The following is a 27,443-nucleotide window of genomic DNA, read 5'->3' on the forward strand; positions in this document are numbered from 1 at the left end:
GTAAATTTCAATATCAGTCCATGACGATGAGTCACAAGACACAAGAGAGCATGTACTTGCACAAGTCATCATGAATGTTTGTATTAATATTTCACTACATGTCTATTTTATTGGAAGGTGGAAAAGCACACTCCCTTGGCAGCAGTTTTCATCATGGATTTGGAAAAGAATCAAGAGCAGTAACACTGCAGAATGGTAATTATTTAATTATTGTTGGTTGTCACAGTCATCAATATAATGAATTCTCAATTTGAAAGAAACCAGACAAAAGCCTTAAGATATATTGGAAGTAATTGATTGATTCAGACACCATGTTTTCTTACCTCTTCAACTTCCATCCAGAACTTTCAAATACCACCCAGTACAGATATTGTGTACATATTAATGACATAAATGCTAGTTTCCTGGTATGCTTGACTTGATTCTTTGTGAAACTGGTGATAAATGCAATGTCTCATATGTGCACTTCAAATTTTACCCATGCAAGAATGTTGAACAAAGGATGTTGAACAATGATGCAGATGTAGAGGTACTTACAATGTAATGTACACGGATGTATAGATATATGGTCTATTCATTTGCCCTGCAAGTTGAAATTTAGTAAATTTTAATCATCAGTGCATAACCCTATTTCTCATAAGAAGTTGAAGCTGTGGGGTAAAAAGCAACATTTTTTACTCCTGTTTTATTTGCATGCAATCATGCCAGATATTATCACCTGGAATATACACACACTAAAATGAAGTAGCACACGCCAATTGAATAAAATTAAAATGTCATGTTACTTTCAACTGCAGGTAAGAGAAAGATACAGGCTCTTGGTGCTCAACTGAAGTTGAATCAACATTGCATTGACACTGCGTACAACTTCTTTAAAATGGCAGTCTCAAAGAGATTAACACGAGGAAGAAAAACCAGCCATGTGGTGGCGTCATGCTTGTACCTTGTATGCAGGACAGAAGGCACACCACGTATCCTTACAGATGTATGCTTACTAGAACCTTCAACTTGCCTGCCATATGAGTCTATGGCAGATGTATATACAGTAGTATCTTTTTTGACTGATTTTTAGCTCCTCAGTTTTATATACTGAGGAGCTGTTAGAATTGAAAATCAGTATGGCGGCATCAACTTTTACTTCCTTCCGTCAACTTTTACTTCCTTCTGTCAAGATTTGGCCAATGAACTTCCATCTGTGTGTCCATGTGTCATGAGATAAACTGGTGCATGTTGGGGCCAATTACAACCCTTTTCAGAATTAGAGCGCGAAGCCACTGCAGTGAACTGCAATAAAACTGCTCACACTATTTAGTTTCAGCTGTAGCCAGCTGGCAAAGTCGACAACATTGTGTGTCCCATGCAGACAGTTTGTCTGGGGAAGTTGAAATAAAAAAGATTTGTACATGGACCAGTGCATGGTAATGTTACATTGTATCTCAATCTTGAACACAGGGTGCCAATCGTAAACTCTCATTTACAACTCGAGCCTCAGACAGAGCTAGTTTTGCCTTTGTACAAGCAGACTTTTTGGTCTTTATCAAGTAGCCTTGTTCAACACCAAAGTGGCCACGGCTACAGCTGAAACTAATTAGTGTAAGCAGTTTTATTGCAGTTCACTGCAGTGGCTTCGCGCTCTAATTCTGAAAAGGGTTGTACAGTGAAATTCGATCAAGCTGCAAAACTTCATTAGCCAAGGTGTTGTTTTAATCGATGTGTATCAGCGATTTTTTGGGCCATTAACACAGCAGGGTTTGATGTGGTCTTGTTTACATCTTTAATCAGCTACATCTCTTCAGTTACACATCACACCAGGGCCACTCCACTGAACGCCAGACAGAGAAACATAAACAAGTCACCAAGCTTTGCAATGTCATCAGTGTGCGAAATTAACGTCGGTCCGACGGTCCGAGACCGACAGATTTCTCGTCGGGCCGAAAGTTTTTAGCAACATGTCGGTCCTTATGACCGACTGAAATTTGGAATACATGATGAAAATTTCTCCGTCAAGACCTGTAACAGATGCAGATGATGACTGACTCTGAATCATGTGATTCAGACTTGAATGCCATGCACCTATCAATGTTTTCCACCGTGGGAGTGCGGGGCAACAGGGGATATTGATCGCACTTCGAGTCCTGGTAGTGGGGAATTCGATCTCTATGGTACGCCAAACGGGGAGGGGGGGTTGACAATGTCGCAACGTAGTAATTTTTGTCTTGCGACTTTTTGCATGTACGAAGAGTCTAATCCTTCCGATCGACGCGCATAGCACGGTGCAGCTGATTACATTCAGGTCAGTATGAATTATGTCCGTGCATGCAGATTCTAGCGATGGAATGAATTGATTTTGGTGCAATAATGCGATACAATATTATAATAATACTCTTCTAGTGAGTGTAACCCTGGTAATGTTAGCATATCTGTGTCATAAGACAACAACACCCAGTATCACTTCACTAGTTCTACACTTTAAGTGTTTGGAATTTACATATACACAAATGTACATATACAGCCCTTCGTTTTATCAAACTGACTCCATTTTCTTTGCTTTGATTTTCCATTGAAGCGTTCAAAACATAAACGGTTCATAGAAGAGTTTAAGACAAAAACCTACTAAGAGAACAGTGCTGTTGACTAATCATATTTGGTTTTGAACATGGAGGTATTTTTTTACCTCTATGGTTTTGAACTACGCCCGATACAAGGACTAGATGTTACACGACAGCCCAATTGTGCTACTTGCAGTCGGCAATCAAGTTCACGTTTCGCTATGTTTGTTTGTGGACCGCTAGAACATCTTGCTTGCTCGTTGGTCTTTAACCAAAGTTCACAAGGCCGACTGTTTCCACGATATATCGACGTGATAATAAGTGTACATTTTATAAAACAGAGCGGCCTTATCATAACAGTTTTGTCGAGTTGCACGATCCGTCGTGTATACTCTCTGAGGCTTCAAATTGTTTCGATGTATATCGGTACCGTTTTACGACAGGCATGCAAAACTCACCGTCATCCTGGGCTGTAGGCCTAAATGTCGCAAAAAATACGTCTTTTAAGATTTTACGGTATCATTATCTGATCGTGTCGATAGTTTTCAGCAGTATCGAGTGTCTGTCAAACTTTTCAGAGTCATTTTGATAACTTTAAGCTTTCAAAGGGCGATGAGACCCAGCAATCGCTCAGGCAAAACTTTTCGATCAAAAAATATGCATTCATTTCCGCGAGTGGCGTTTGCCATTCATGTTGTCTGCAATTTCTATAATCGAGAAAAAGTTACGATACTTGTCCTTTTAATTAAAAGTATAAGTTCATCTGTTTCTTCATGAATGCAACAGAGGCCACATTTAAGCATATTTATTTTTTGAAAAATAAAAAGTAATCCATACGTCATATCAAAATACATACCAAGTATTTTCTCCCTTGTTTAAAAAAGACGTAATCAATGTTTGCATAAAAAAATTATTCATACACCTATGACTGTTTTCAAGGTACTAAGTTATTCACTCACTCTTCTACCACTCGCGTTGGCTAATTTCAGAAGTTATTTTCATCTTGCCAACCATTTTCAAATCACAATATCACATACCCTGGTGTAGTGTACATTTGTACACAGCAATGTAGAGAACACCATTCCCCATAGAAAGTCATGAAAGACAAATTTTCTCGCTTTCATCAGCCACATGTAGCCAGTGCATGAGCCAGTATTCCCCGGCCCCTGGGTGTTTGACATCATTTTATAGTCCGAGAGTGGCGGATTTTACATGGCTAGAAAAAATGTCAAATTCTCCGCTTAGTCCCATTGTCCCCCTCCCCGTGGTGGAAAACATTGATAAATGTGTGCGCATGACAATGAGGAAGATGAGGGCTGTGATCTTTTTCAGATTCCAGATCATGTAGATGAATGATTCATGATCATTCACCTACACTATTCTGCATCTATGTGAACAATAGTCCTTTTGAGTGAATACTTACTGACTCTATTGATAAAAGGACATGAAAAATTAAATATTACAACATTCAAAAGCATAGTATTGGTGGAGAAGTTGATTTTAATGGTCGTTAACAACTGCATTTATTGAGGACCGGCAGTTTTCTGTAAGGACCTGAAGCTTTGGCTTGGTGCAGGTCCTTATGACCTGAAGCTATTTTCTCTTAATTTCGCACACTGAATGTCATGTATGTTTCTTTTTTATTCCCGATGAACAAGCTTAAGTGAGCATGAAAGTTCACCAAGTTTTTGAAATTTTAGCTTGTCCAGTCTCAGTGAATCTACATGTTGAACAATTTTTGGAATTCCTGATAGGACACAATGATAAGTTTTCTGTTGCTAACAACGGTCTAATCATTGCAATCCTAGCTCTTACAAATGAATGGAATGATGAAATACTGTGAGGGAACATTCTCATCACAGTTTACCTCAAAAACAGAACGAAAGAGAAAGTACTAGTGCTGTTACAAATTTAAAAATACCTTAACCCTTTCACCACCATGGTTTAGCCCAAACCCATTGTTATCAATGGTTACTGTGGACCTGTTTACAGGGAATTGGGGGTGAACAGGTTAAAGCTAAAAATAGAAATAATAGTGAAACAATTTGTCTAAATGGTATAAAGGAAATATGCTACAAGTAATAGAACACATCATAATCATGTTTGTGAGTGTTTCAGTGAAAAGGATGCCTTGTAACAAACCGTATTTCTTTTTCTACATTTATGTAATTAGAATCGCTATGTTGAAAAGGTTCTTGCACCATTGAGGCCAATCAGGAACTCCAAGAATACATTTACAAATGTATTTTGAACATGTAAGTTTTCTATGATGCTGGTCTAGCCGGACAATTCCCAAAGCTACTGAAATTTCACGCACACTTGTTCATCACGAATAAAAAGGAAAGATACATGACATTGCAAAGCTTGGTAATTTGTTTATGTTTCTCTGTCTGACATGCATGGAGTGGCCCTGGTGTGTTGTGTAACTGAGAGCATGTACCTGATTAAAGATGTAAACAAGACCACATGAAGCCCAGTGTGTTAATGTCAAATCGCTGCTACACATCGATTAAAACAACACCTTGGTTAATGAAGTTCTGCAGCTTGATCGAATTTCACTGAAACTGGTAGAAACTGGTACATAGGGATAAATATGGGAGCAAAGTTTTTCGACAAAATGTCACATGACCAGCCACTTCCTGTACCTCATTTATTATGCATATACCTAATTCTGGGCTTAATAGTAGAGCTAGAGGTCTGATTTTTGGTATGTAGGGATAACTATGGGATACAATTTTTTTTTTTTAATATTACGTGACCTTAATGACCTTTGACCCCCAATATACATATATGTCCATAACTCAGTAACCACAAGGGCTACACCCTTCATATTTGGTATGATGGGAGACCTTATACGCCACAATCTGTACCTCATTAACTACGCACATATCTAATTCTGGGCAAACCAATAGAGCTAGAGGTCTGATTTTCAGTATATAGGGATAACTATGGGATACAAATTTTTTTGACACAATGTCACGTGACCTCAATGACCTTTGACCTAAAATATACATATTTCTCCATAACTCAGTAACCACAAGGGCTACACCCTTCATATTTGGTATGATGGGACACCTAATGATGACACATCCTGTACCTCATTAATATGCACATATCTAATTTTGGGCAAACCAATAGACATTAGGGGAACGCTCCATTAACTTAGAAGTACCCAACTAACCAGAGTTGGTTATCAGAGGATTAATCGCTATGTCAACATATGCGAACAGATTATCTTTTAGTGTAAACAAAACATTAGCACAATCGGAACTACTTTTAGCATGGCCCATGCCGGTCGCACTCAGGATTTCTGACCAGCGTTTAAAGTGCCGGCCAGCACTTGCTGTTACTTTGAGGTCATCATTTAGTTCATAAAATTGCATGAAGAGTTTACAAAAACAATGGTACTCTAGAATCCCTTTCAATAACATGCTGTCTATTAATAGAGAGGTTTAGTTACACGTAATTACGTTCGATCAGTACGCGTAGCGTCTATGTCACGTGATAACCAGACGTCGCGTACGTGTAGCACAGACGTTCCGAACGTGAAACAACACTTCCACACGTAGTCATAATTACGTGTAGTATTTTTGAGATTTTCTCAATGATTTCGACGAATTTAGACAAGCAAACTCAAAAGGTATCACTGTAAATTAGCAAACATCTTTGATATCAGAATATTTCGTAGAGTTTGCAACTGTACAAGGAGTACTTGCCATAATTTCCTTACATGAACGAAATGTTGTAGTCGCATTCGACTTTTTGTCCGACGCCTCCAAAAAAAATTCTCTAAACCACATAAATAACTGTATCAAAGAAAATCGGATGATTTAAGGTAGTTCGAGGGTACAACAAGCTACTATAAGAGCGGTCCTCACTTATCGAAATTCATGTTTCTTAAACATTAAACGAATTTTGCATGTTTCTGAGAAAAATTTGCAGCAAAATAATCGGGAACGCACAACTAAACCTCTCTATTCACACGTGAGCACGGATACGCGTACGCCACTGCGCGCCGTCAGACGTACAGGTAATTACGTGTAACTAAACCTCTCTATTGCCTACTCCCAACGTACCGCCCATCGTCTGTAACTTGCACGCGATGTTTGCACACGAACGAACGCCCAATGCCAGTCACTCAGAGTCGTCGGTTTTCTTGCTACCCAAGTTGAAAAATATATGCAATTATGAATGTCATTTTTGAAAATTCACTAATGCATGCAATACCAATTACGATGAACCCACAATTTATTGTTGTTGAGATTTTGTCAACAGTGTTATAAATATAGTGCTGCAAAGTCAGTAGTAGGGCCTACCCACGTGAAAGACGTTTTGAACTCGTTCCCGTACTTGCTATATTCAAGCTGAAATCAGTCAAGTCATTACGTGTTTATTTCGCATATTTGCTATATTTTAGCACCCATACTCAGAACCCCACTTTGACATTCTGTTTGGCATGTTTCTACGTTCATTTCGAATCCTATTTTGTCTTTTTTTTTCCACGCTCAGCTTGACGCTCACTTTGTCAATTTTGGGACCTGCATTACGTCACTCGTACTTTGAAAGTACGGCACATTACGTCACTCGTACTTCGCTCGTACGAGCTCGTAGGTCTGCTCGTAGTTCGTCCGTTTTGAGACGATTAGATAAATGGATAACTATGAGATTCAATTTTTTTGACAAAATATTTTGACCTTAATGACCTTTGACCCCAAATATACATATATGGCCATAACTCAGTAACCACAAGTGCTACACCCTTCATATTTGATATGATGGGAGACCTTATGGTGACATATCCTGTACCTTATTAATTATGCACATATCTAATTCTGGGCAAGCCAATAGAGTTAGAGGTCTGATTTTTGGTATATAGAGATAACTATGGGATACAATTTTTTTGACAAAATGTCACATGACCTTAATGACCTTTGACCTCAATTTCACAAATACTACTGTAGCCTTTCATCTTTTTTGCATATTTATTTCTCTATTGCCCCTGTGCACCGAGATGTCTCGAAACCCGGTCATCGCTGCTTTGCAGCTATATTTCATTCTGCTTTTAAAATACCAGCAAGTCAAGGTTTTCGTTATAAACCATTACACACTGACAAATTAAACACTCTACAAACAAAATATATGAATTTATCAGTTGTCATCATTGATGAACTTAGCGTGGTTGGTAAGTTTATTCACTTTTATTAATCTCCGTCTTCAAGAAATCAAAGGAAATAAGATATTTAGTGGTGTGTCAATAGTCTCTGTAGGTGATATGTTGCAACTCAAACCTGTCATGGATGGATGGATTTTTAAAGATCTATAGACCAGGGATATGGCCCTTTATCAATAAACCTCTGGAAAGAGTACTTTACAGAGTATGAACTGACAGATATTACGGTATATGACAGAAAGATGATAAACATTTTGCAGAATTACTTAATCGTCTCAGAGTTGGCCAATATACACAAGAAGATATAAACCTACTTCAGCAAAAGACTGATGAATTTTCTGGTCAAGCAGATCAATGTAAAAATGCAATTCACTTGTATACTACGATTGTAGATGTTGAAAAACACAATGAAGCAATTTTCACTAGAGTGCTGACAGAGAAATTACGGTGGCCCAACTGCATTCCAATGCAGTAAATGGTGCTTACTCACTCTACTAGTCGCCTGATAATAAACCGCCACATACTCCATTAGGACAGATTGGTGGTAATGTATGCAACTTATATTAATGAACCGAATCATGCTGTATATACAGTTAAACATATCTAACACAAATCTTGTGTATCCCATATCCCAACCCCATGCCTCCAAGTCAATTACTGCTTACCAACAACCAACTACTTCAACTGGCCTCACACTTGAGGAGCTTCAGTGTTCTTGATGCTATTTTTTATCTGCATCACAATCTTTCACAGAAATTTGTGTTATTATGATTTCCTAGCGATTTATAATATTAAATTTAATCTTACTACTATGTTTTCCTGAATCCATCACCAGCTACACTTAAAGTAATGCTACACCTAACCTCTATAAAAAGGCTGCTTCCACCTTTTGCTGTCCTTTGTGTCACCATAATGCACAGGTTTGACTGTGTGTACAAATCCATCCTTTTATTCACCATGAATATTAGTCAGTTCAATAACTGAAGTCCACATAATACTAATTTAATTCACAAGCACAGTATAACATTCGCGCATAACTACACTAGTCTACAATATAACTTGCACTGCACCTGTCAGGACAACAAAATGTTTGTTATAAACTTAAAGAGGCAGAACACTGTGATCAGTGCATACAGCAGCAAACAAAGGTAACTTAAAGAGTATGTTAATGACTGACCATGTAAAATGAGTCTGTCTCAATATTTCTCGAAGATTTTATGCAGTGAATGGGCAGAAATTTTACAAAAATCAATAGAAAGGTGTTTTTATACAGAGAAATCTCCAGATACACATCAATTTTTTCCAATTTCTTTTGTCGCTTAGATTTCCTGATGACATCTGAAAAATAATGATGTCACAAGTTGAAAGTTTACTGCCTAAAAATGGATTGGTAAGGCTAAAGTAAATAGAGTCCCTATTTGCATACACATAAGTTTTAAAAAGTTTTTGGGAAAGGCAAAAGTTTTCCAGGTAAAACTTCCCATGTTCATGATGCTCCATCATGAAATCAGGAATTTTCTCATTTAACACTCAATAGCAAGACAAGTTGAACACTGACGCTTTCACGTCAACGGTGATTCAGGACTGGAGTTGCTCTGTCATCATCACGTCTTTGTTGCTTCATGTCTAATACCCCTTTTCCTGCCAGACAGTATCACTTCCCCATCAACCAAGTCAGTAAAAGCAGTATTGAGCCAAAACATGACGTATTTTCACCCACTTGGCTTGATCTGTTAGAGCATCTTTAGTCCATAAAAATCAAGTTTACAGTATTTATGTTTTCAACAGCTTTCAAATGTACAGTATTATGTTAAAATACATCATATTGAATATGTTGTGTTTCATTAATTTGAACCATCTTGACCTGGTGGTGAAATATGGACTTGGCAGGAAAAGGGATACACAATACCCTTTGTTACTTCATTTCTCATACACAATATCGTTACTCTGACAGCAAAACATTCCTATAAAACAGATAGTCTGGTAACAAATGGTTTTTTGAACATGTTACACAAATGTACAAATTCATTTTTCAGTGTTTGCTCAATTCCCACTCAGCATGTGAATCAGATGATATAGAGGAGAGCTTTTATTCTGAAGAATTTTGATTGTAACATTGTTTGACTAATAAAAAACCCTTTTTTGGGCATTCACATCCTCAAACCATGAGGTTTTCTTGTAACATGAGAGTTAGACTTGGTTTGGTCAGTGATTTTGTAAAATAAAGTCATTTCAGCAAGTTAACATACATTACTTTTTGTGAAATTCTCAGACTTTGATGATAGCAATATCATTTTACACTCTTCACCATGTTGTATAAAAGCGTGAATCAATTCGTCTGTGTACATGTATATGTTGGGTGAAAATGACAGGGAATTTTATTTGAATCGTGCGATAACTCCACTTCATCCCAATAACTCATACATCACATTCAAAATAAATTTTATTCACTTACTTTTGCCAAGTCTGCACAAGTGTCTCTAATACATTATGAAATGATATGCTATCCTTAGAAATTGCCAAATTATCACTGGAGATTAGATGACATGTACATACATATTGTTATAATACATGACCATACAATAAAGACAAATATACATTGAGGATTTGGACATAGTTATTTCATTTACTTAACATTATGATTCTCAGATATGTTGTTAGATTTCAGTGACATCCTACAGGTATGTATTTGCTTAATCATAAGTAAAGATTTCAAAGTTTAAGATGAGAAAAGAAGCCATCTTAACTTTTTAACTATATAGTTTGAATCCATGCTTACCATGGACACATTGCATGTGGTAACTTGCAGACTAACATGTTGGAAAGATATTTCTTGATGTAATAGTGTAACATTTTGAAATTTCCAAATTCAATCGAAACTTCTTCAAATGTATTAAATAATATAATGCTGAACAATGATAACAGTGTCACTTGAAACAAACTAATTTTTTTCAATTTTTCATATTGTAGGTTAATGTTTATGTACTGGGTAAAACCTACCTCAAGTTATCAACGGAGCTTCACATTCAATCTACCAGCTATAGGTATAGTACCACTAGTATCTTACATAGTTTTTACCTATACTGTATGACTGTACTCATTTTTAGCTACTGTAGACTATAGTCTTATAGAAGCTATTGGTATGGTATCCGTCCGTCGTCAGTCTGTATGTATGTGTATGTATGTATGTATGTATGTCCGTTTGTGAGGCGTCCGTCCACTCAAATATCTTGAGAACCGCAATACTTACTGATTTGATATTTGTTGTGTAGATTAAAAATATGATTTTGAGAAACTCTTTTTTTTTATTTTTTGATATTGTTGAAAATAGGCAAATTAATGCCAAAAAAGGTGTTTTTGGTAAAAAATCTTCTTCTTCATAACCGCTGGTCAGACAGCTTTGTTATTTGGTATACAGGTCCCTAGGGATAACCCAACTTAGATTTGTTCAAATTGTGATGAAATATGCAAATGTGTATTTTTAAGGAATTTTTTTGTCATTTTTGGTCAAAATTTGTATGTAATTCTTGTACTGTGTAAACCCTATCAATTCACCAAGAAAAAAATAATTAATATGATTTTAAATAATTGAATTAACTAGGAAATCATCAAAGCCAAAATAATTTTAGTGTGCAATTATCAGAAAGTTCAACTTTTTTTGACAGTTCATAGTGAAATGCTTACCATCTTGGAGGATTAAAACATGTAAAGGCAACTTTCCTGAATCCCAACTTTGATATATTCTGAACCACCATTTATGTTATCTAAAAGAAATTGCTCATAATAGTTTGTCATGATAGGGTGGTCAAATAAATAGAGATAGAGAAAGTTCTAATTCCATTTATGGTTGACTTGGTAAGGATAAAATAAGATTACTTTTTGAGGAAAAAAATAGAGTGGTCAATTAAAAGAGTGGTCAAAGTGATAGGGTTTTTATGGTAAAGCTGGGCTGTAAGATTCCTCATGTGCTATTTATAGCAATTATGCAATCTGTGTAAACAGTGCAATGAAAGTGTAACATGATTCCTTATAATGCTTTTTATGACCTTGAACTTCTTAAGTTTCAAACATTTGTCTCTTCAGTGTGCTTTCTCTGAGTACGTACAGTCTCAACTTATTCAACAGAACTTACTTACAATGTTAATTTGAAAGTTAAAATGTGCTTGGATAATAGGATGAAAATACTGATATTAAAGATAACCAGCTTAAGATTCTTTATAACCTGACAGATATGCTGTTTTTTTCATGACGTAAATCTTGATTTAAGCAAGCCTTGTTTACTTTAATTAGAATGTAATTAACTCTCGTTTATTTGCTATTATAGACTAATATAGTCTGATGAAATATGCAAACTGTATTTTACGGAATTTTTTCCATTTTTGGTCAGGCCATCCTGAAATGAGCTATCAAAGATATCCACCTTCTTCATCAATACATGTGTCACAAAAGGTTATTCTCTACATAACACAGCAGAGCTCTGTCAACTGTTGAGTCACTTGTTTTTTAAAAGCCGCTGGTCAGACAGCTTTAATATTTGGTTTACATTTCCCTAGGATGACCTTAGTGAGATAATTTCATTCAGTCAGGAAATACTTAATTTTGTATCCATGTCTATAGTAGCTTCAGGGACTTTGGCCCTATGTTTAAGGTAACAGTTAGCTGAAAATCACATTCCCATGAATTATCTGCCTGTATTTCATTCCTAATAACCAAAAGGAAACTTTTGGAATATGAGAGTCAACTCAACCCATATGTATAGCTGCATGCTGCATTGGTGATGAATTTTTAGCTACTATAGACTACAGTCTATAGAAGCTATTGGGATGGGTATCCGTCTGGCGTCAGTCTGTGTGTATGTATGTATGTATGTCCGTTTGTGAGGATGTCCGTCCACTCAATTATCTTGAGAACCACAGTACTTACAGATTTGATATTTATGTAGATGCAAAATATGATTATTAGAAAGCACTTTTTTTGTTTTTTGATATTGTTGAAAATATGCAAATTAGCTCAAAAAAGGCGTTTTTGGTAAAAAATCTTCATAACCACTGGTCAGACAGCTTTGATATTTGGTATACAGGTCCCTAGGGATGACCTAAGTTAGATTTGTTCACATTGTGATGAAATATGCAAATTTGTACTTTTAAGGAATTTTTTGTCATTTTTGGTCAAAAAGTTATTTCATCAAAAGCGCTTGTCTGACAGCTTTGATATTTGGTATTCAGGTCCCTAGGGATGACCTAACTTAGTTAGATTTGTTCACATTGTGATGAAATATGCAAATTTGTATTTTTAAGGAATTTTTTGTCATTTTTGGTCAAAAAGTTATTTCATCAAAACAGCTTGTCTGACAGCGTTGATATGTAGTATACAGGTTTGTAGTGATGAACTGAAGTTGATATATCAAAATTATGATGAAATCTGCAATTTTGTAATTTGGGGGCAATTTTTGCCTTTTTTGATCAAAAAATTTGTCTCTCAAAAACTTCTCATCTGATAGCTTTGATATTTGGTACACAGGTTTGTAGGGGTTATCTATAATGCATCAAAATAAAGATGAAATCTGCAATTTTGTATTTTTCAGGCAATTTTTGCCATTTTTATAGGCATAGATGGCAGTTTTCTATGTTGGCTATTGATGAATGTCTGTGTTTATAGTTACAGGGGGGCTCTGTAAGTATGAGCCATACTGAAACAGTTCTCCTGCCATAAGAATACACAGTTTTGCCAAACGACCTCCTGCTCTCACTTAATCAAGTATTATGCTATGTATGTCCTCTGTACCAGCTATAGTAGCTTCAGGGACATTGACCCTATGTTTTACAAGTTCATATGTTATTCCTACCTCAAATATTAATAGTAGAATCAATAAGAAAACATGTCTACCTGATACAGTGATAGACAGCAATATAGCAAAGGATTTGCAATTGGATTGGAGTCACAATATCACTGCTGCAATGTTCTTCAAACCTTGTTAGGAGAGAATATGGCTACACACTGTCAGAATAGTATTAAAGGCTACTTGAAGTCATAAACACCAAGGCAAAGCCGGTTCAGTAAAATGATTAGATTGGGAAAACAGAGCACACTTCTGACATTACTGTGATTAATATATTTTTATTACACACATCAAGTAATGCCTTTTTTGAGATTCTTGAAACAATGATATGTCTCAAAGATGTACATGACAATACTGGCACACAGTGAGAGGACTATATTATATATCATGTCAACTACACTTCATACCCTTACAACAGCAAGTTCCTTTTCAATAATATAAAATTGATTATATCCTGTTGTGAATATTTGGCAAAAATAGCTTTATCATAGTTACTGCAAATATATTAACTCATAACATCTTAGACTTCAAAAATACTTGAAACTGCTGATTGTTAACCCTAGTTTGAAATCTGTGCAAGAATTTGGACGCTGTCACTGTGTAGGTTTATGTAACCTATTGATTAGGTCTCTGTGTTCCATATATTTGAAACAAATAATTTCCATTATTCAATTCAATATGAATATATTAACTGCTTGGCGCAAACTTGTGCAATGGCATAATCATATATAAGTGATTAGTAAAAATTTTCACAATGGAATAAAATAAAAATCCACCAGTTGCGATTAAAAAAAGATCTTTCAATAAATCTTACCTAAATTGTCCAAACAAACCAAACTATAAAGATACAATCATTGACAGCCAGGAATAGGAGAATTGAAACTACAGTAATTATATTTCAAACTGGTATAGTGTGTTACATTGCCTTGAATTTTAATGCATGATGATATTTTGGATGGGTAAACACTGGGCAGAATAATTCTCAGGTAAACGTGGTGATTTTTGACATGAAGTTATACAGTAGTCTTGGTAAAACAAGATCTACTAATTCAGTGTCTAAACAGTCGGTATTAACCCCAGCAGTTTTTTGAGACTTTCAGCAAACTGAACGAAAAAAAATTAACGTATCACTTCCTCTTTCATACATCAGTGACGGCTACGAAATGATAGATTTATGCTTTCTGATCAAGTATGTGACTGCTATCAACTGCTACATGTGAACAGATTGCAGATGGATTGGTAACTTTCTACATGACCTTGAAAAAAGTGCCGAGAAAGACATTAATGTCAACAAAATCTTTTTGTAGATACATTGCTGTGTTCCATCAAAATCAGAAATTACAGTAAGACATACTCTAAACCTATGCTGTGCAATTAGGCATAGAAGATCATTTCTGGTATCTGTCCACCCTGAACACCAGTACCATTAGTGCTCTCTGTTGAACACTGAAATTGAAAGGTTACATCACAACATGACACTTCAGTCAAACCTTCCTGACCAAAATAACTAAGTTCATTACCATCAAGGATAACACTGGCTGTGTAATATGCGTCAGGCTCTATTTGTAATGGATGTTCAAATAACACTGGAAAAGTATTGCTAGAGCCATCGGAGAAAAACTGTGTGTGTCTTTGTCCAAGAATTTTGCCAGAGCGTTTCAGTTCAATTTGCACTTTATAGTCATGTCCCCCGGAGCTAGAGCCATATAAGCCATAACCTGCAATGAATATGCGTTTGTCAACAGCAAACTGAATGCTATCAGTACGCCCACGGTATCTCCATTGATTACTTCTGTATGCAGATGACTGAAATCTGTGCACACGCCTTGGTTTAAGACCTACACGTGGTTTTGAACAGAAATCGATTTGAGGTTTAATACGAGCAGTGAAGTGTAAGAAGATTTTTGTGGTTTCTTCTAGCGTCAACAATCCAGATGTGGCAACTTCATTGGCAAAGTCATCAATTGGCATTGCTGGTATACGAACAAGATAAAGAGATTTTCCTAGCACTTTACGTTTATTGTCAGGGGTGGGTTTCAGATCCTGCCTTGAACATTCAGCTTCAGCCCAGAGAGAAGCAGCTTCAAATATAACACTTTCTTTTGCATTCAGTGTTTCTCTGGATAACACCGAAACCAATGTAGTGTGGTCGATATCACAAAAGCCATCAGATTTCAGTGCTTCCTCAGCCTGTGCATCAATGACTTCCCAACAGCGTTGAGTTAACTCTGGTTCTTCAAACAGCCTACTCTGGCTGAGAAAGATACATGCATTCCTTGCACTAAGACTGGTTTCTAGAAAACAAACACAAGCTCTAGCAAGATGTGGGACAATGTACTTCTTTGATGCATACAATGTGCTCAGTACTGAGTCTGCTGTTAGGTCGATTTCATCACAATACAAGTACCTAAGACAAAAAAAAAAGGACAGTTGAATAAAATGAAGTTTTTGCAAGATCTAACACAATGTGTACAACACCTAGAGCTTCATATTTTTCTTGTTCCAGAAGTATCCAACATATACAATTTAAAATAAGACAGAAATCAGTTGTCGAGTTTGACATTTCTATTATGCTGCGTATTAAAATACGTCTAGGTTGTACCACAAGCGGCCCAGAAACTATTACTGAGTTTTTCTCACTGTTTTCTCTATCATTTTCTCTCCTTTTCTTCATGCTCTGACTGCTCAGAGTAAATAAAATAAATGGTTATATAACCTAACCTAGCCTCTGTGACTCTGTATTTATTTTACACCCCATTACAAGGACGTATATCTCTCATACACACATCTTGTAATTAATTAGTCAACACAACTAATTATGCTAATCCTTATCAGGGATTCTACAGGTTGGTCAACATAGCGAAAGATAAGAAAGGTTACTCCTTTTTCATTTACATCTCTATCTTTCCAATGTTGACCAACCTCTGATAAGTCCAGGATTCACATCGAAAAAGAAAAGGAGAGAAAATGATAGAGAAAACAGTGAGAAAAACTCACTAATAGTTTTTGGGCCGCCTGTAGATGTACCTATTATCAGCTGTGTCAAATCAATATATAGTATACATGTAACACTATTTTCAATGTCGATTTCCTGTAAAAGCATAACTTGTTACAAGGAATACAAGAGAAGTCGGCCAGTTACGAAGTCGGCCAGTTACGAACTCGGCCAGTTGGAGAAGTCGGCCAGTGGGCGAACTCGGCCAGTACAGTATGCACCCAATTAGAATATATGCTCCATAATAGTGTTTCTTTTTTTGAAGTCTCACTAAAGTTATATGCGAAAGCGATCTAAATGTCATTCATAAGATGGGCGCAAACTTCACAGATCACAGTTCAACGCACGTATGATATACACATATTGGGCAAAATTAAAGATGGCGGTGTATCGCGATTGTGGTAGCGAGTTTTGCAGTCTTCGTCATAGCAAGCCATGAATTTTACTGAAGAAATGGCATAATGTTTGCCTGAACTTTAATACGGTACGCGTCCGATCTGCAGAAATACTGAGGCAGACCGTACATGTTTTGCAGGGTGGACGTGGGAGCTCTTCGACTTCAAGTTGTTTTCTGAATATTAAACCGACAAAATAACAAAAACTATGGTTGTAAAAAGTTAAAATTGTTTGGCATATTCAACTGTGAAGAGAATACGTATGCAATCATATTGCTTTGTTGCGAGTGGCCGACTTCTCCCACTGGCCGAGTTGGTCGGCACCGGCGCTGGCCGAGTTCACAACTGGCCGACTTCTCCGGTTACCGTTACAAGAACTACAGCGAAATAAGCTTTTTTGTTTTCAAATGCGGAAGTTTGAAATAACTCGACACTTACTTCAGTAGCGTCACAAACGCTTGTGGTTCAACGTCAGGTATCTCAATTTCCGAACGATTTTCGGCAAGTTCACCATAGAACATGGCGTAAAAGACAGAACTTCCAGTTGCAAGAACATATTTGTGAGCAGGAACTCTCTGTGCGCAATTCTTGGAGCCGACAAGGAAATGTACATCACACATCAGTTCATTTTGAAACATGTACGCATTTCGTTCACGAATTGTGGTCTTATTAGCTTGCCAGTTCTCTCTAACGGTTGCCGGTGGCGTTATTTGTGTGTCTGCCATCATTCTCCTGACAACAGTATCGTTATTGGGTAAAACAACTTGTTTGAAACGCTCATTCACTTTTGTGCAATCCATGATGACATTGATGTTGACTTGATAACGGGCGGGCGTTACCGGTTCAACGGTCTACAGTTACTAAAACTTTTAGTTTATAAATCGTATTTTCCAATATGTAAAAACGACAAGTTGAAACTCAAACGAGGCTTTGAATTTTCAGGCTTAATTTTAAAGCGAGTGTCCACTGTAGTATTACATCAGATACAAACAAGGTATGTGTGCAGCTACAACTGCACCTGTTTACTATCCAGTCGAACAGTTATCATGTACGGTTACTTTGCCTTTATCCTACCCGAAAATGTCGAGTCCACAAAGGGCTTTCGTGGTAAACTCAACATTAAATGTAGACGTCACTTTGCAAGAAAGCCGATACATTGAATTTTCACGTATTTGCTTGCGCACAGCCGGCCGTCGTGTACACTATTCGTTCGAGAGACTGTACTAAGTGCAGAGGGACTGACGCACAGTCGCCATCTTTAATACATTCCTGTTGCCCACAATGCAGTTGGGCGGAAATCAGAGCTGGAGATCCGCCCTCTTGCGCCTTGCTAGCTGCATGCAGCCGACCGATTTTGATGCATGTAAGATGTACATGTATCGAGGCACTTCCATACGGCCCCTCCGACCCTCTTCTTATATTAGATAGGGTAGACACTATTTTTCGCCCTGTTTTTATGGCCCATAGGTCATCTTAATTTGGGGATCCAAACGGGGAGGGGCATCTTTTTTCCGGTGGCGTGGGGGGGGGGGGGGGGGGGGGTGGGGGGGGGGTGGGGGGGGGGGGGGGGGAAGCACATTGCCATATTTTCAACATGTCATGGTTGAAACAAGGTAGTTTCCTTGGTCATAGACTCCCCTACATACCCCTATTTCAATTCTTATCCAACTTAATTGACAGTAACTAATTATCTGAAATTAGACTTTTTTAATCATTGTGAATAAATCCAATTGATGAAAGGTGTACAAAAACTAAGTTTTTTGTAATACTGCAATATGGGAGTGACCAACTAAATCAAAGTCTTTTATGAAGAAGTTGAGGAAAACAGTTGATTCTGTTTTTATCATAGACAGTAGAGGGGGTTTATGTAGCCAACCTTATCTTGATCAATATATATTCATCTGTTCAGTGAGGACCATAGAATTTTTGTAATAATGATATAATAATATAATAATAATCTTTATTACCCTTAATCATAATAATATTACAATTCAATAATGAATGTACATCTGAGTTGTGCTGTGATAAAGGGTAAATGGAATATATATATATATATATATATATATATTAGTATAATATATATATATATACTATATATATATATATATATATATATATATTATATAATTTTTGGGGTATATTTTAAACATTCAGTCATTTTGTGTTTTAATGACAATGTTGTCATGTCAGTTGTAAGATAGGAACTTAAAAGTGTCAATTGTAAAGTTTGAATACAGTATTTTGAATGAGCTGTATATATTCCAACTTTCTTTATGCATAACCAGATGTCCAGAACTGTTGTAAGAAAAATGTGATTGTGAAATATTAGTGCATGTTGCTCTCTAATACTGAATTCTCATAGAGAAAACAGAAAAGTGTCAGGAATTTGTCATGCTTTTCATATGTTCTGTAGATTTCATAATGATTAGTACACTTTGCAAAACAGACTTTCAATTCACAGACATCAAGATATTTCTGACATGTGAGGGCACGCCGAAAAATATTTAACATCCAGATATCTCTGATATATATATATATATATATATATATATATTATATATATATATATATATATATCTGATATAGGCAAGTCATGCAGCTGAAGGGTGTGCTGAAAAATATGTTTGATATATTTTAAAGAAATCCGCCCGAAGGGCATGCCGAAAAATTTTAGACATACAGATATCTCTGATATATATATATCTGATATATGCAAGTCATGCAGCTGAAGGGTGTGCTGAAAAATATGTTTGATATATTTTAAAGAAATGCGGCTGAAGGGCGTGCCGAAAAATTTTAGACATACAGATATCTCAGATATATATATATATGTCTGATATATTAAAGTTTTGCACTAAGACAGGGCTCTGAAAAATATGTCTTATTATTGTACTTGGGCCTCAGCCCAAGTACATTTGTTTTCATTCCGTGGGAAAAAACTCTGTAAGGTATAACCATTTCTGGCTGAGACCAGGGAGGGCAAAATGTCTTGGCTTCATCTTTCTTGGCATAATAAATGGCGTAATGATGTTAACTGAATGGAAGTGCTGCTCTCAGCCAGTCTTGAATAAGTGAGATGTGAATATTAATGCTTCTCTATCTGAGTTTTTGCCACAAAATCTTCTGAATATAATCAAAATGTGCATCGAAATGCAACAATTAATGCACCCTCCGTTTCCTAGGCGATGGCACGACCCTTGCTACACCCACTGGACGAACCAAAGTGGGAGGGGTAATTTCAGTTTGGTCGAACAGGAGGGCTCGAGACCAGAATTTAACATTTAAACTTGAAACATGTTTAATCACTGACAAGATGTGGACTAGTGTTAATCAAAGTGAAAGTGTGAAAAGGAAAGGTTTTATATCCCGGACACAATGAAAAACATTACGACTGGAAACTGTACCCCAGTTGAGAATAGTAATGCCCAGCGATGGAGAACACTTATCCTTGAGCTGAGAAAACCAGACCATCATTTCGAAATAGAGCTGCAGATTCGAGAAGCTCGTTCAAATAGCTAGGTACACCCCATAAAGGGGTGGTTTCGAGTCTTGAGGGCAAATTTCGCCTCCTTCATTTAGAAATCGTACGTTTGTTTTTCCAGGAGAACACACCATTTGACACAAAATTTGCATGTAAAGGGGTCGCCAGTAAGCACATGGTCAAATCTGGCATAAGAAACAATATGAAATGTTGGGTAAAGCCAGTCCAAAATAAACTGATTTGAACTTTTGTGTTTTGTAATTTATACCACTGCAGTAACATTACCTTTTTTTGACAACATCACACAATGTAATACGTTTGAAACTGAATACTCCGACGTATTCTGTGTCTCCTTTGCTAAAAAATACGGTATGCCGATTACCATGTAAGGAGATGATGACGTCAAGACAGATTTGTAGTGCGTTTGGTCCTGGATGGTGCACGAAGTTTTGTCGAGGTAGCTTGTGTATTTATTTCCTAAATGGGAGATATTAGGGTCGATCTAAAAGAAGGCCGAAGAATGTTATGATACTCTAAGCGAGCTGAACTCCAATGCGAATGGTTGGATAATTTGGAGGATGTCTAGAATGATCTCGTCTCATTAAGATTATTTGGCGGTCAGTATTGAATTTCAACTGCGTCACAAGTTTGCGAAATGAGTATTCCGTCGAACGGTCAACGAACGATATTTTAGAAATCTGGAGACATGGCACATTGCATTTTTATTACTATTATTAAAATATTTTATATTTTACAAAAGATGTAAGGAGCAATGATTTTGTCGAAAATTTCTCATAAAAATATGGGAAGATTTGATCGCGAACACATTTTCACTTGGGGTCAACATGGGGTCGCAGCCATGTTACCTCAAAACTTATTTCTGTCTGCACTCAAAACTCAAAAATGTCGGATACGAACCTGAAAAATCGATGTAATTTTGTCAAACTTCGGCGAAATTTCAGCCTATAGACAAGATTTCATCTAGGTAAGATAAATTTACTGAAATTTGATCGACAAATAATCCTGAGCTTGAACGTGACAGCTCGCCTTCTCCGGGAAGTCAAGCATCCAGCTGCATGGCATACACAGCTGCCCATATGGCCGGGTTTATGAGATTGTTTTCAAGCGACGGCGGCAGACCGTACGGGGCTCTGGATATGAACCTACCGCCGGTGTAGCTGTAATAACTGTTGCGTTGTTTTTAGTGCCCACGGACAAGTCCTGGGGGAGTTATAGGTTTGGTCATGTCCGTCCGTCCGTCCGTCACGCAGATATCTCAGACATGCCCTGGTCAATTTCTTTCAAACTTTGCACAAAAATAGTACCCAACCCCATACAGATGCACGTCGATTTGTTTCACAATGCAATCAAATTTGGCCGTGTTAGAGGACTTTTTAGTTTACACCTCCATAGACTCCCATGTATAAGGCAGTTCTCCATAGACTCCCATGTATAAGGCCAAGAAAAATAAAAATTTAGTTTCTCATCGTATTCATATTGCCTAAAGGATGCAGTGACACAGTTTTTTGTCCCCACGGGTAAAGTCCAGGGGGCTTATAGATTGGGTCATATCCGTCCGTGAGTCCATCGGTTCATGCAGATATCTCAGACATTTTGACAAAATATCATGTGACCTTGGTGACCTTTGACCTCAAATATACATTATTGTCCATAACTCAGTACCACAAGTGCTAACCCTTCATATTTGGTATGATGGAACACCTTATGACGCCACATGTTGTACCTCATTAATTATGCTCATATCTAATTTTAAGCGAGCCAATAGAGCTAGAAGTCTGATTTTTGGTAGATAGGGATAAGTTAACAATATAATTTGTTTGACAAAACGTCACATGACCTCAATGACCTTAGACCTCAAATATACATATTTGTCCACAACTCAGTACCACAAGAGCTACACCCTTCATATTTTGTATGATTGGACCCCTTATGACACCACATATTGTACCTCATTAATTATGTGCATATCTAATTTTAAGTGAGCCAATAGAGCTAGAGGTCTAATTTTTTTGTATACAGCAATACAATTATTTTGACAAAATGTCACGTGACCTCAATGACCTTTGACCTCAAATATACATATTTGTCCACAACTCAGTAACCACAAGTGCTACACCCTTCATATTTGGTATGATTGGACACCTTATGACGCCACATATTGTTACCTCATTAATTATGCACATATCTAATTCTGAGCAAGCCAATGAGCTGGATGTCCAATTTTGGTATATAGGGATAACTATAGGGTAGAATATTTTGACAAATGTCATGTGACCTCGATGACCTTTTACCTTAAATATACGTTTATGCCAATAATAATAACCACAAGTGCTATGTTCTTTATATTTAGTAGGATGGGAGACCTTATGACAACACACGCTTTACCTCATTAATTATGCACATATCTAATTCTGGGCAAGCGAATAGAGCTAGAGGTCTGATTTTTGGCATATAGGGATTAATTAGCAATACAATAGTTTTTTTCAAAATGTCACGTGACCTTGCACTGGGCAAAATGCTTGATATACAACAATATATACACATATACTGATTCTGTACATGTGTCAAATACATTAAGTATACAGTACGTATGCTAATAAAATGCAAAACTACAGTGTACACTTAGTGTGCAAAGATCTGCATTACGTATACTCATGATCTTCATAGAAATACGCTACGCATATCAACGTATTGGAATGTTCCATATACAAAAATATACGCTGCATATGCAATTAGTATTGTGTTCCATATACGTCAATATACGTAAATATGCTAAGCGCATATCAAGCATTTTGTCCAGTGTTGATGACCTTTGACCTTGATTATACATATATATGCATAACTCAGTAACCACAAGTTCTATACCCTTCAATTTTGATAAGATATTAGACCCTAAGATGTCACATCTTGTACCTCATTTATTATGCACATATGTATTTCTTGGCTGGCCAATACAGCTAGAGGTCTGATCTTTTTTCCCGATTTAGAACCAGAACTTAGACATGCCTGATGTTTCAAATTGGGAACAACAACATAGACCTATGTGCCCATAGATCTCAACATGTACACTTCAGTGATACTTCTTAATGACCACATTTCCCTGCCCCATCAAGACTAATACTCCTATTACAAGTGGGGACTATGTCATTGTCAATGACTCGTTTTACAACAGCTTGCATGCATGCATGCAATCACTTCAGAATCTGCGTCTGGATACACCAAATTAGTGCTAATATTAATCGATAATCCTGCAGTGTTTAACAAAGCAAGTCTACCAATTGTAAAAATGCAGTGTAATCTGTTGTGGTGACATTTTGCTAATTGTCATAAAAATAACCTTAAAAGCCAATTATGTTGTGTTTTTCACTTCCTCTAATTGTTCATATAGAATGGCAAATTAACCATGTTTCACTGACAATTTCCATTCAAACAACTATTCAACTTGTATAGATAATGAATGTTTGATAAACGTGTTCAATAGTTTCATACATGTGTAGGTTACAACTCGTTTAGTGGATAAATGTTGTATTTTTTCCAAACCCAATTGTCAAGAGAGTTACGTGTAATAAGTGCACATGTTGTTTGATAATATAGTTAATTCAGTTTTGTTTTTAATGTTACCTCAGGAAAAAACTCGCAAGTTGTGTTATTTTCAAAAAAGTTTCCAGATTGTGCTTCGATTTCTGGTGCTATGTTTGAACTTGATTAACAGTTCAAAAGTTTGTCTAGCAGTTCATAGATTAGTAGGTTATATCAAACACTCATTAAGTTGATGCAAATTTTGCACAACTTTTGAGAATATTTTTTTATTTTATTATTATATTAAAGTTAGTTCATGGAAATGTTCTGACTCTGCGATGTTTATTCAAGTATAATTATCCATTGAGTTGAACTACATGGATAGATTTCTGTAAGGCAACCAGTTCTCTTCCCGAATTCGAATATGGCCACAGTACTGCCATACAATTATGATAAACACTAAAAATGGTGCACGTGCAATCTTTCCATCTTTACAAATACAACATGGTGCAACCTACTTCAGGATGGGACAGGAATCCACTCCATTTGTACCCTTTTTTCAAATAGTATGGCAAGCTTTGGAAAATGGCAGAATTAACAAAAATCTTTTCTTTGTTTCGCCTATTCTGCCATAAGCAAAATTTATAGATAGCAATGAATATCTGCGAAAATTAAATGGTAACTTGAGGTTGGTTAAATTTTGCAGTTACCTCTCAGACCCTTTAACTGGCTCTAATAAAATCCTGTAATGTTGAGTTTGCTTCCCAATGCCAGAACAATTCACTTAGGGACGCACCATTAGACTTTGTGAGGGGGTGGTCACGATCGGATTCTGAAATCTCCACCATAATATAGTTAAACAAACACCATGTTATTTGTGCACATATTAATATTTATTAGACATCTACCATCGAGAACAAAAGAAATTTGCTGTAATTTGAATATTTAAGGAGTTTAAGCAATTTCCACTATAAATAAAGAACCCCTGCCTCAAACTCCACAAAAGTTGCTAGACATATTTTGCCGTTGCCATGCCATTGCTTCGTTTAATAACCAGTTAATCAAATGCCTAATTGACAGGAGGAAATTCGAGACCATATTTGAATACTAGTATATATTGTCCTCAAAATTACTATATCACGGCCCAAGTACTCATTGCCTTCAGCAATACTGCCTTGTTATTATTAAAGTTACGTGCCCGAAGGGTGCTCTGAAAAATGCAACTGAATGATGAAATTTGTGGCTGGCACAATGCATTTTATGCAAGTATGAGCCGGTGTCGAAATTGAAAAACACACTGACCAACCCTCCCCCCCCTATTGGGCATTTCAAAAACATGGTGACCCCCCTATCACCAAAGTAAAAAAACAGAGTGACCCCCCATGAATCCACCCCCTCCCCCCCGGCCGAAGAAACTGACCAGTCCCTTATTGGCAACATACTTGCACAGAAGAAGTACCGGTAGACACAATGTTAACTGCACTTCTTACAACAGTTCTATCTGTGAATTTATCATAATAGCAAATGCATGGTGGATTCATGTCGTGTAACATATCCTGAAACCCCTAAAATTACCCTAAATGAGGTAACATTGGTGATTAAATGAGGATGGTGAATGAAAACAGGGTTACAAACAATCAGGGCTCTGCATGGACTTGAGCTTGGCTAGTGGCATATTGGATGAGCTGCAATGCGTCACTGAGCAGGAATCCAGAAAGGGCCGTAATTTGCAAATAACCCTATAGTAATACAAAATTTTTTGAGTCAAGAGAAAGCTTGTACCCCTGTTGTACATTACACTTGCTTGGTTGAAGGTGAGGTGAAGTCAGCCTTTATCAGTAAAATAAACAATGGTTATACATTCCAGGAGTTAAACCTAGGTTTACAGAGTCGGCACCTAGCAAAGTAGAGATAGGGAAGATCTATAGGCCACCTCTCCATCCCTAATAAAAGATGGTTTGGTTACCTACTATGATGGTGGTATCTTTGCCCATGCCCACTGTACACAGCTTGAAAAACATCATATTGTCTGCTCAACGTGGGCAGAGTATAATTTCCCATGTCCACCAATACTTCAGTATCTGCACGATGATCGTTTGGAAAATAGTGTTCATCATTAACTGACAAATACTTCGCAATAATAAGTGTCTTAGTTGACATCAAACACTAAGAAAATATTTTAAAAGATACAGTAAAATTTTCAGATATATTCTTTGTTTGCTAATAATACAAACAAATTATTTGCTATTCTTGATTGTGAATATCACAGACCTGTCTGTTGTTTGTGTTCACTTTCCTGCCATGTAGATGTGAATATTGCCCTCCTTAGGTATCAGGGATGAGACTGTGTAGAAGACAAGACACCCACTTTAAGTCCCCTAGCAGGGCAGGTGGTTGTTTGCAATTGAAACCCTAAAATTATAAATACTAAAATGTTAATATCACTAATAATAATAATTTCAAGTGTATAGTTTGTCCATTTCCAAAGATATACAGGGAAAGAAATTTGCCCATATATCCAGAGCTTCTGTTAATGCAAAATTCTGCGTATTTCACGCATAATTTACTCAGAAGTACGCAAAGTAAATGGACGTCTGCTTAATCCAATACACATTGAAAAAACCGCAGTCTCCGTAACAAAGACATGAGCACAACGTTGTTTCCCTCCGTTGCATAGTTTATCAAGGACTAAAAGTCAATGTTTGCTGATAAAAAGTGTTCATTATTTTGCAATATTTTGTCCTACATCCTGTTAATTATGTCGCATCAATTGTTTCTTTCAAGGCTGTACCAATAGACATGTGACATGTCTATTGTTCGTCATTATTTCCAAAAAATGTTTTTCCCTGTTGTGCCAATGCGTACTTGTAAACCCTGAAGATCTCTGCATCGAATATCAAGAATTTAAGCCAATGCTAAGCAGACTTAGAAATAATAGTTTAATGGCCGGTCTGCACGTTTCTTTACAACGATTATCGTGAACTTTTTCAAAATATTGTAAAGTTGACTATAATTGCAGCTGTGATTCCAGTCTGATCTGTCTCATGTGATCGTGAGTTCAGTAACCAAACAGGATTAAAACATCGAAACGTGGTTGTCTGAGTGAAGATGTCACAAATGATCGGATGGTGATACCCATAGAAGGCCCAACACTTTGCGAATTTGACTTCAGAGTAGCAATGATAGAGTTCAGGCAGCAAAGATGTTGTCAGAAGTTGTAATCTAAATAATTAGTAAGAAATGACTATGTCGTCAGAGAATAGAACTGTACAGAAGAGTAGTAAAGATTGTAAAACTCGTCAAAGAAAAACATTGTCACTGCTGTTTATTGAACACTTTATTCATTGACTTTTGAACTAGTTTCCGATATCACGTTTACAGCTATTTCCTAGGTGTTTACATGTAGTTGTACACATTTTTTTTACATTTTACGCAAATAAAATACCATTTGCGTACAGCCTTACGCAGGTTTGA

The 27,443-nt window shown here is 36.7% G+C and overlaps 2 protein-coding genes across 2 annotated transcripts in view; one reads left to right on the forward strand and one right to left on the reverse strand.

Moving 5' to 3' along the window:
- LOC139150511 (transcription factor IIIB 90 kDa subunit-like) overlaps positions 1–27,443 on the forward strand; it is a 43,881-nt gene that overhangs the window by 2,454 nt on the left and 13,984 nt on the right. Inside the window, 5 exon segments of the mRNA XM_070722930.1 lie at positions 118–195; positions 798–971; positions 10,369–10,400; positions 10,690–10,746; positions 10,748–10,763. Coding sequence (XP_070579031.1) covers positions 118–195; positions 798–971; positions 10,369–10,400; positions 10,690–10,746; positions 10,748–10,763 — 357 coding nt within the window.
- LOC139150512 (BTB/POZ domain-containing protein 3-like) lies at positions 13,821–18,233 on the reverse strand. The gene is made up of 2 exons (XM_070722931.1): positions 17,387–18,233; positions 13,821–15,965 (listed from the first exon to the last, which is right to left on the reverse strand). Exons 1-2 carry the CDS (start codon positions 17,746–17,748, stop codon positions 14,933–14,935), a joined length of 1,395 nt encoding a protein of 464 aa, XP_070579032.1. The 5' UTR covers positions 17,749–18,233; the 3' UTR covers positions 13,821–14,932.

Source organism: Ptychodera flava, chromosome 14 (assembly GCF_041260155.1).
Source record: "Ptychodera flava strain L36383 chromosome 14, AS_Pfla_20210202, whole genome shotgun sequence".
Lineage (NCBI taxonomy): Eukaryota > Metazoa > Hemichordata > Enteropneusta > Ptychoderidae > Ptychodera > Ptychodera flava.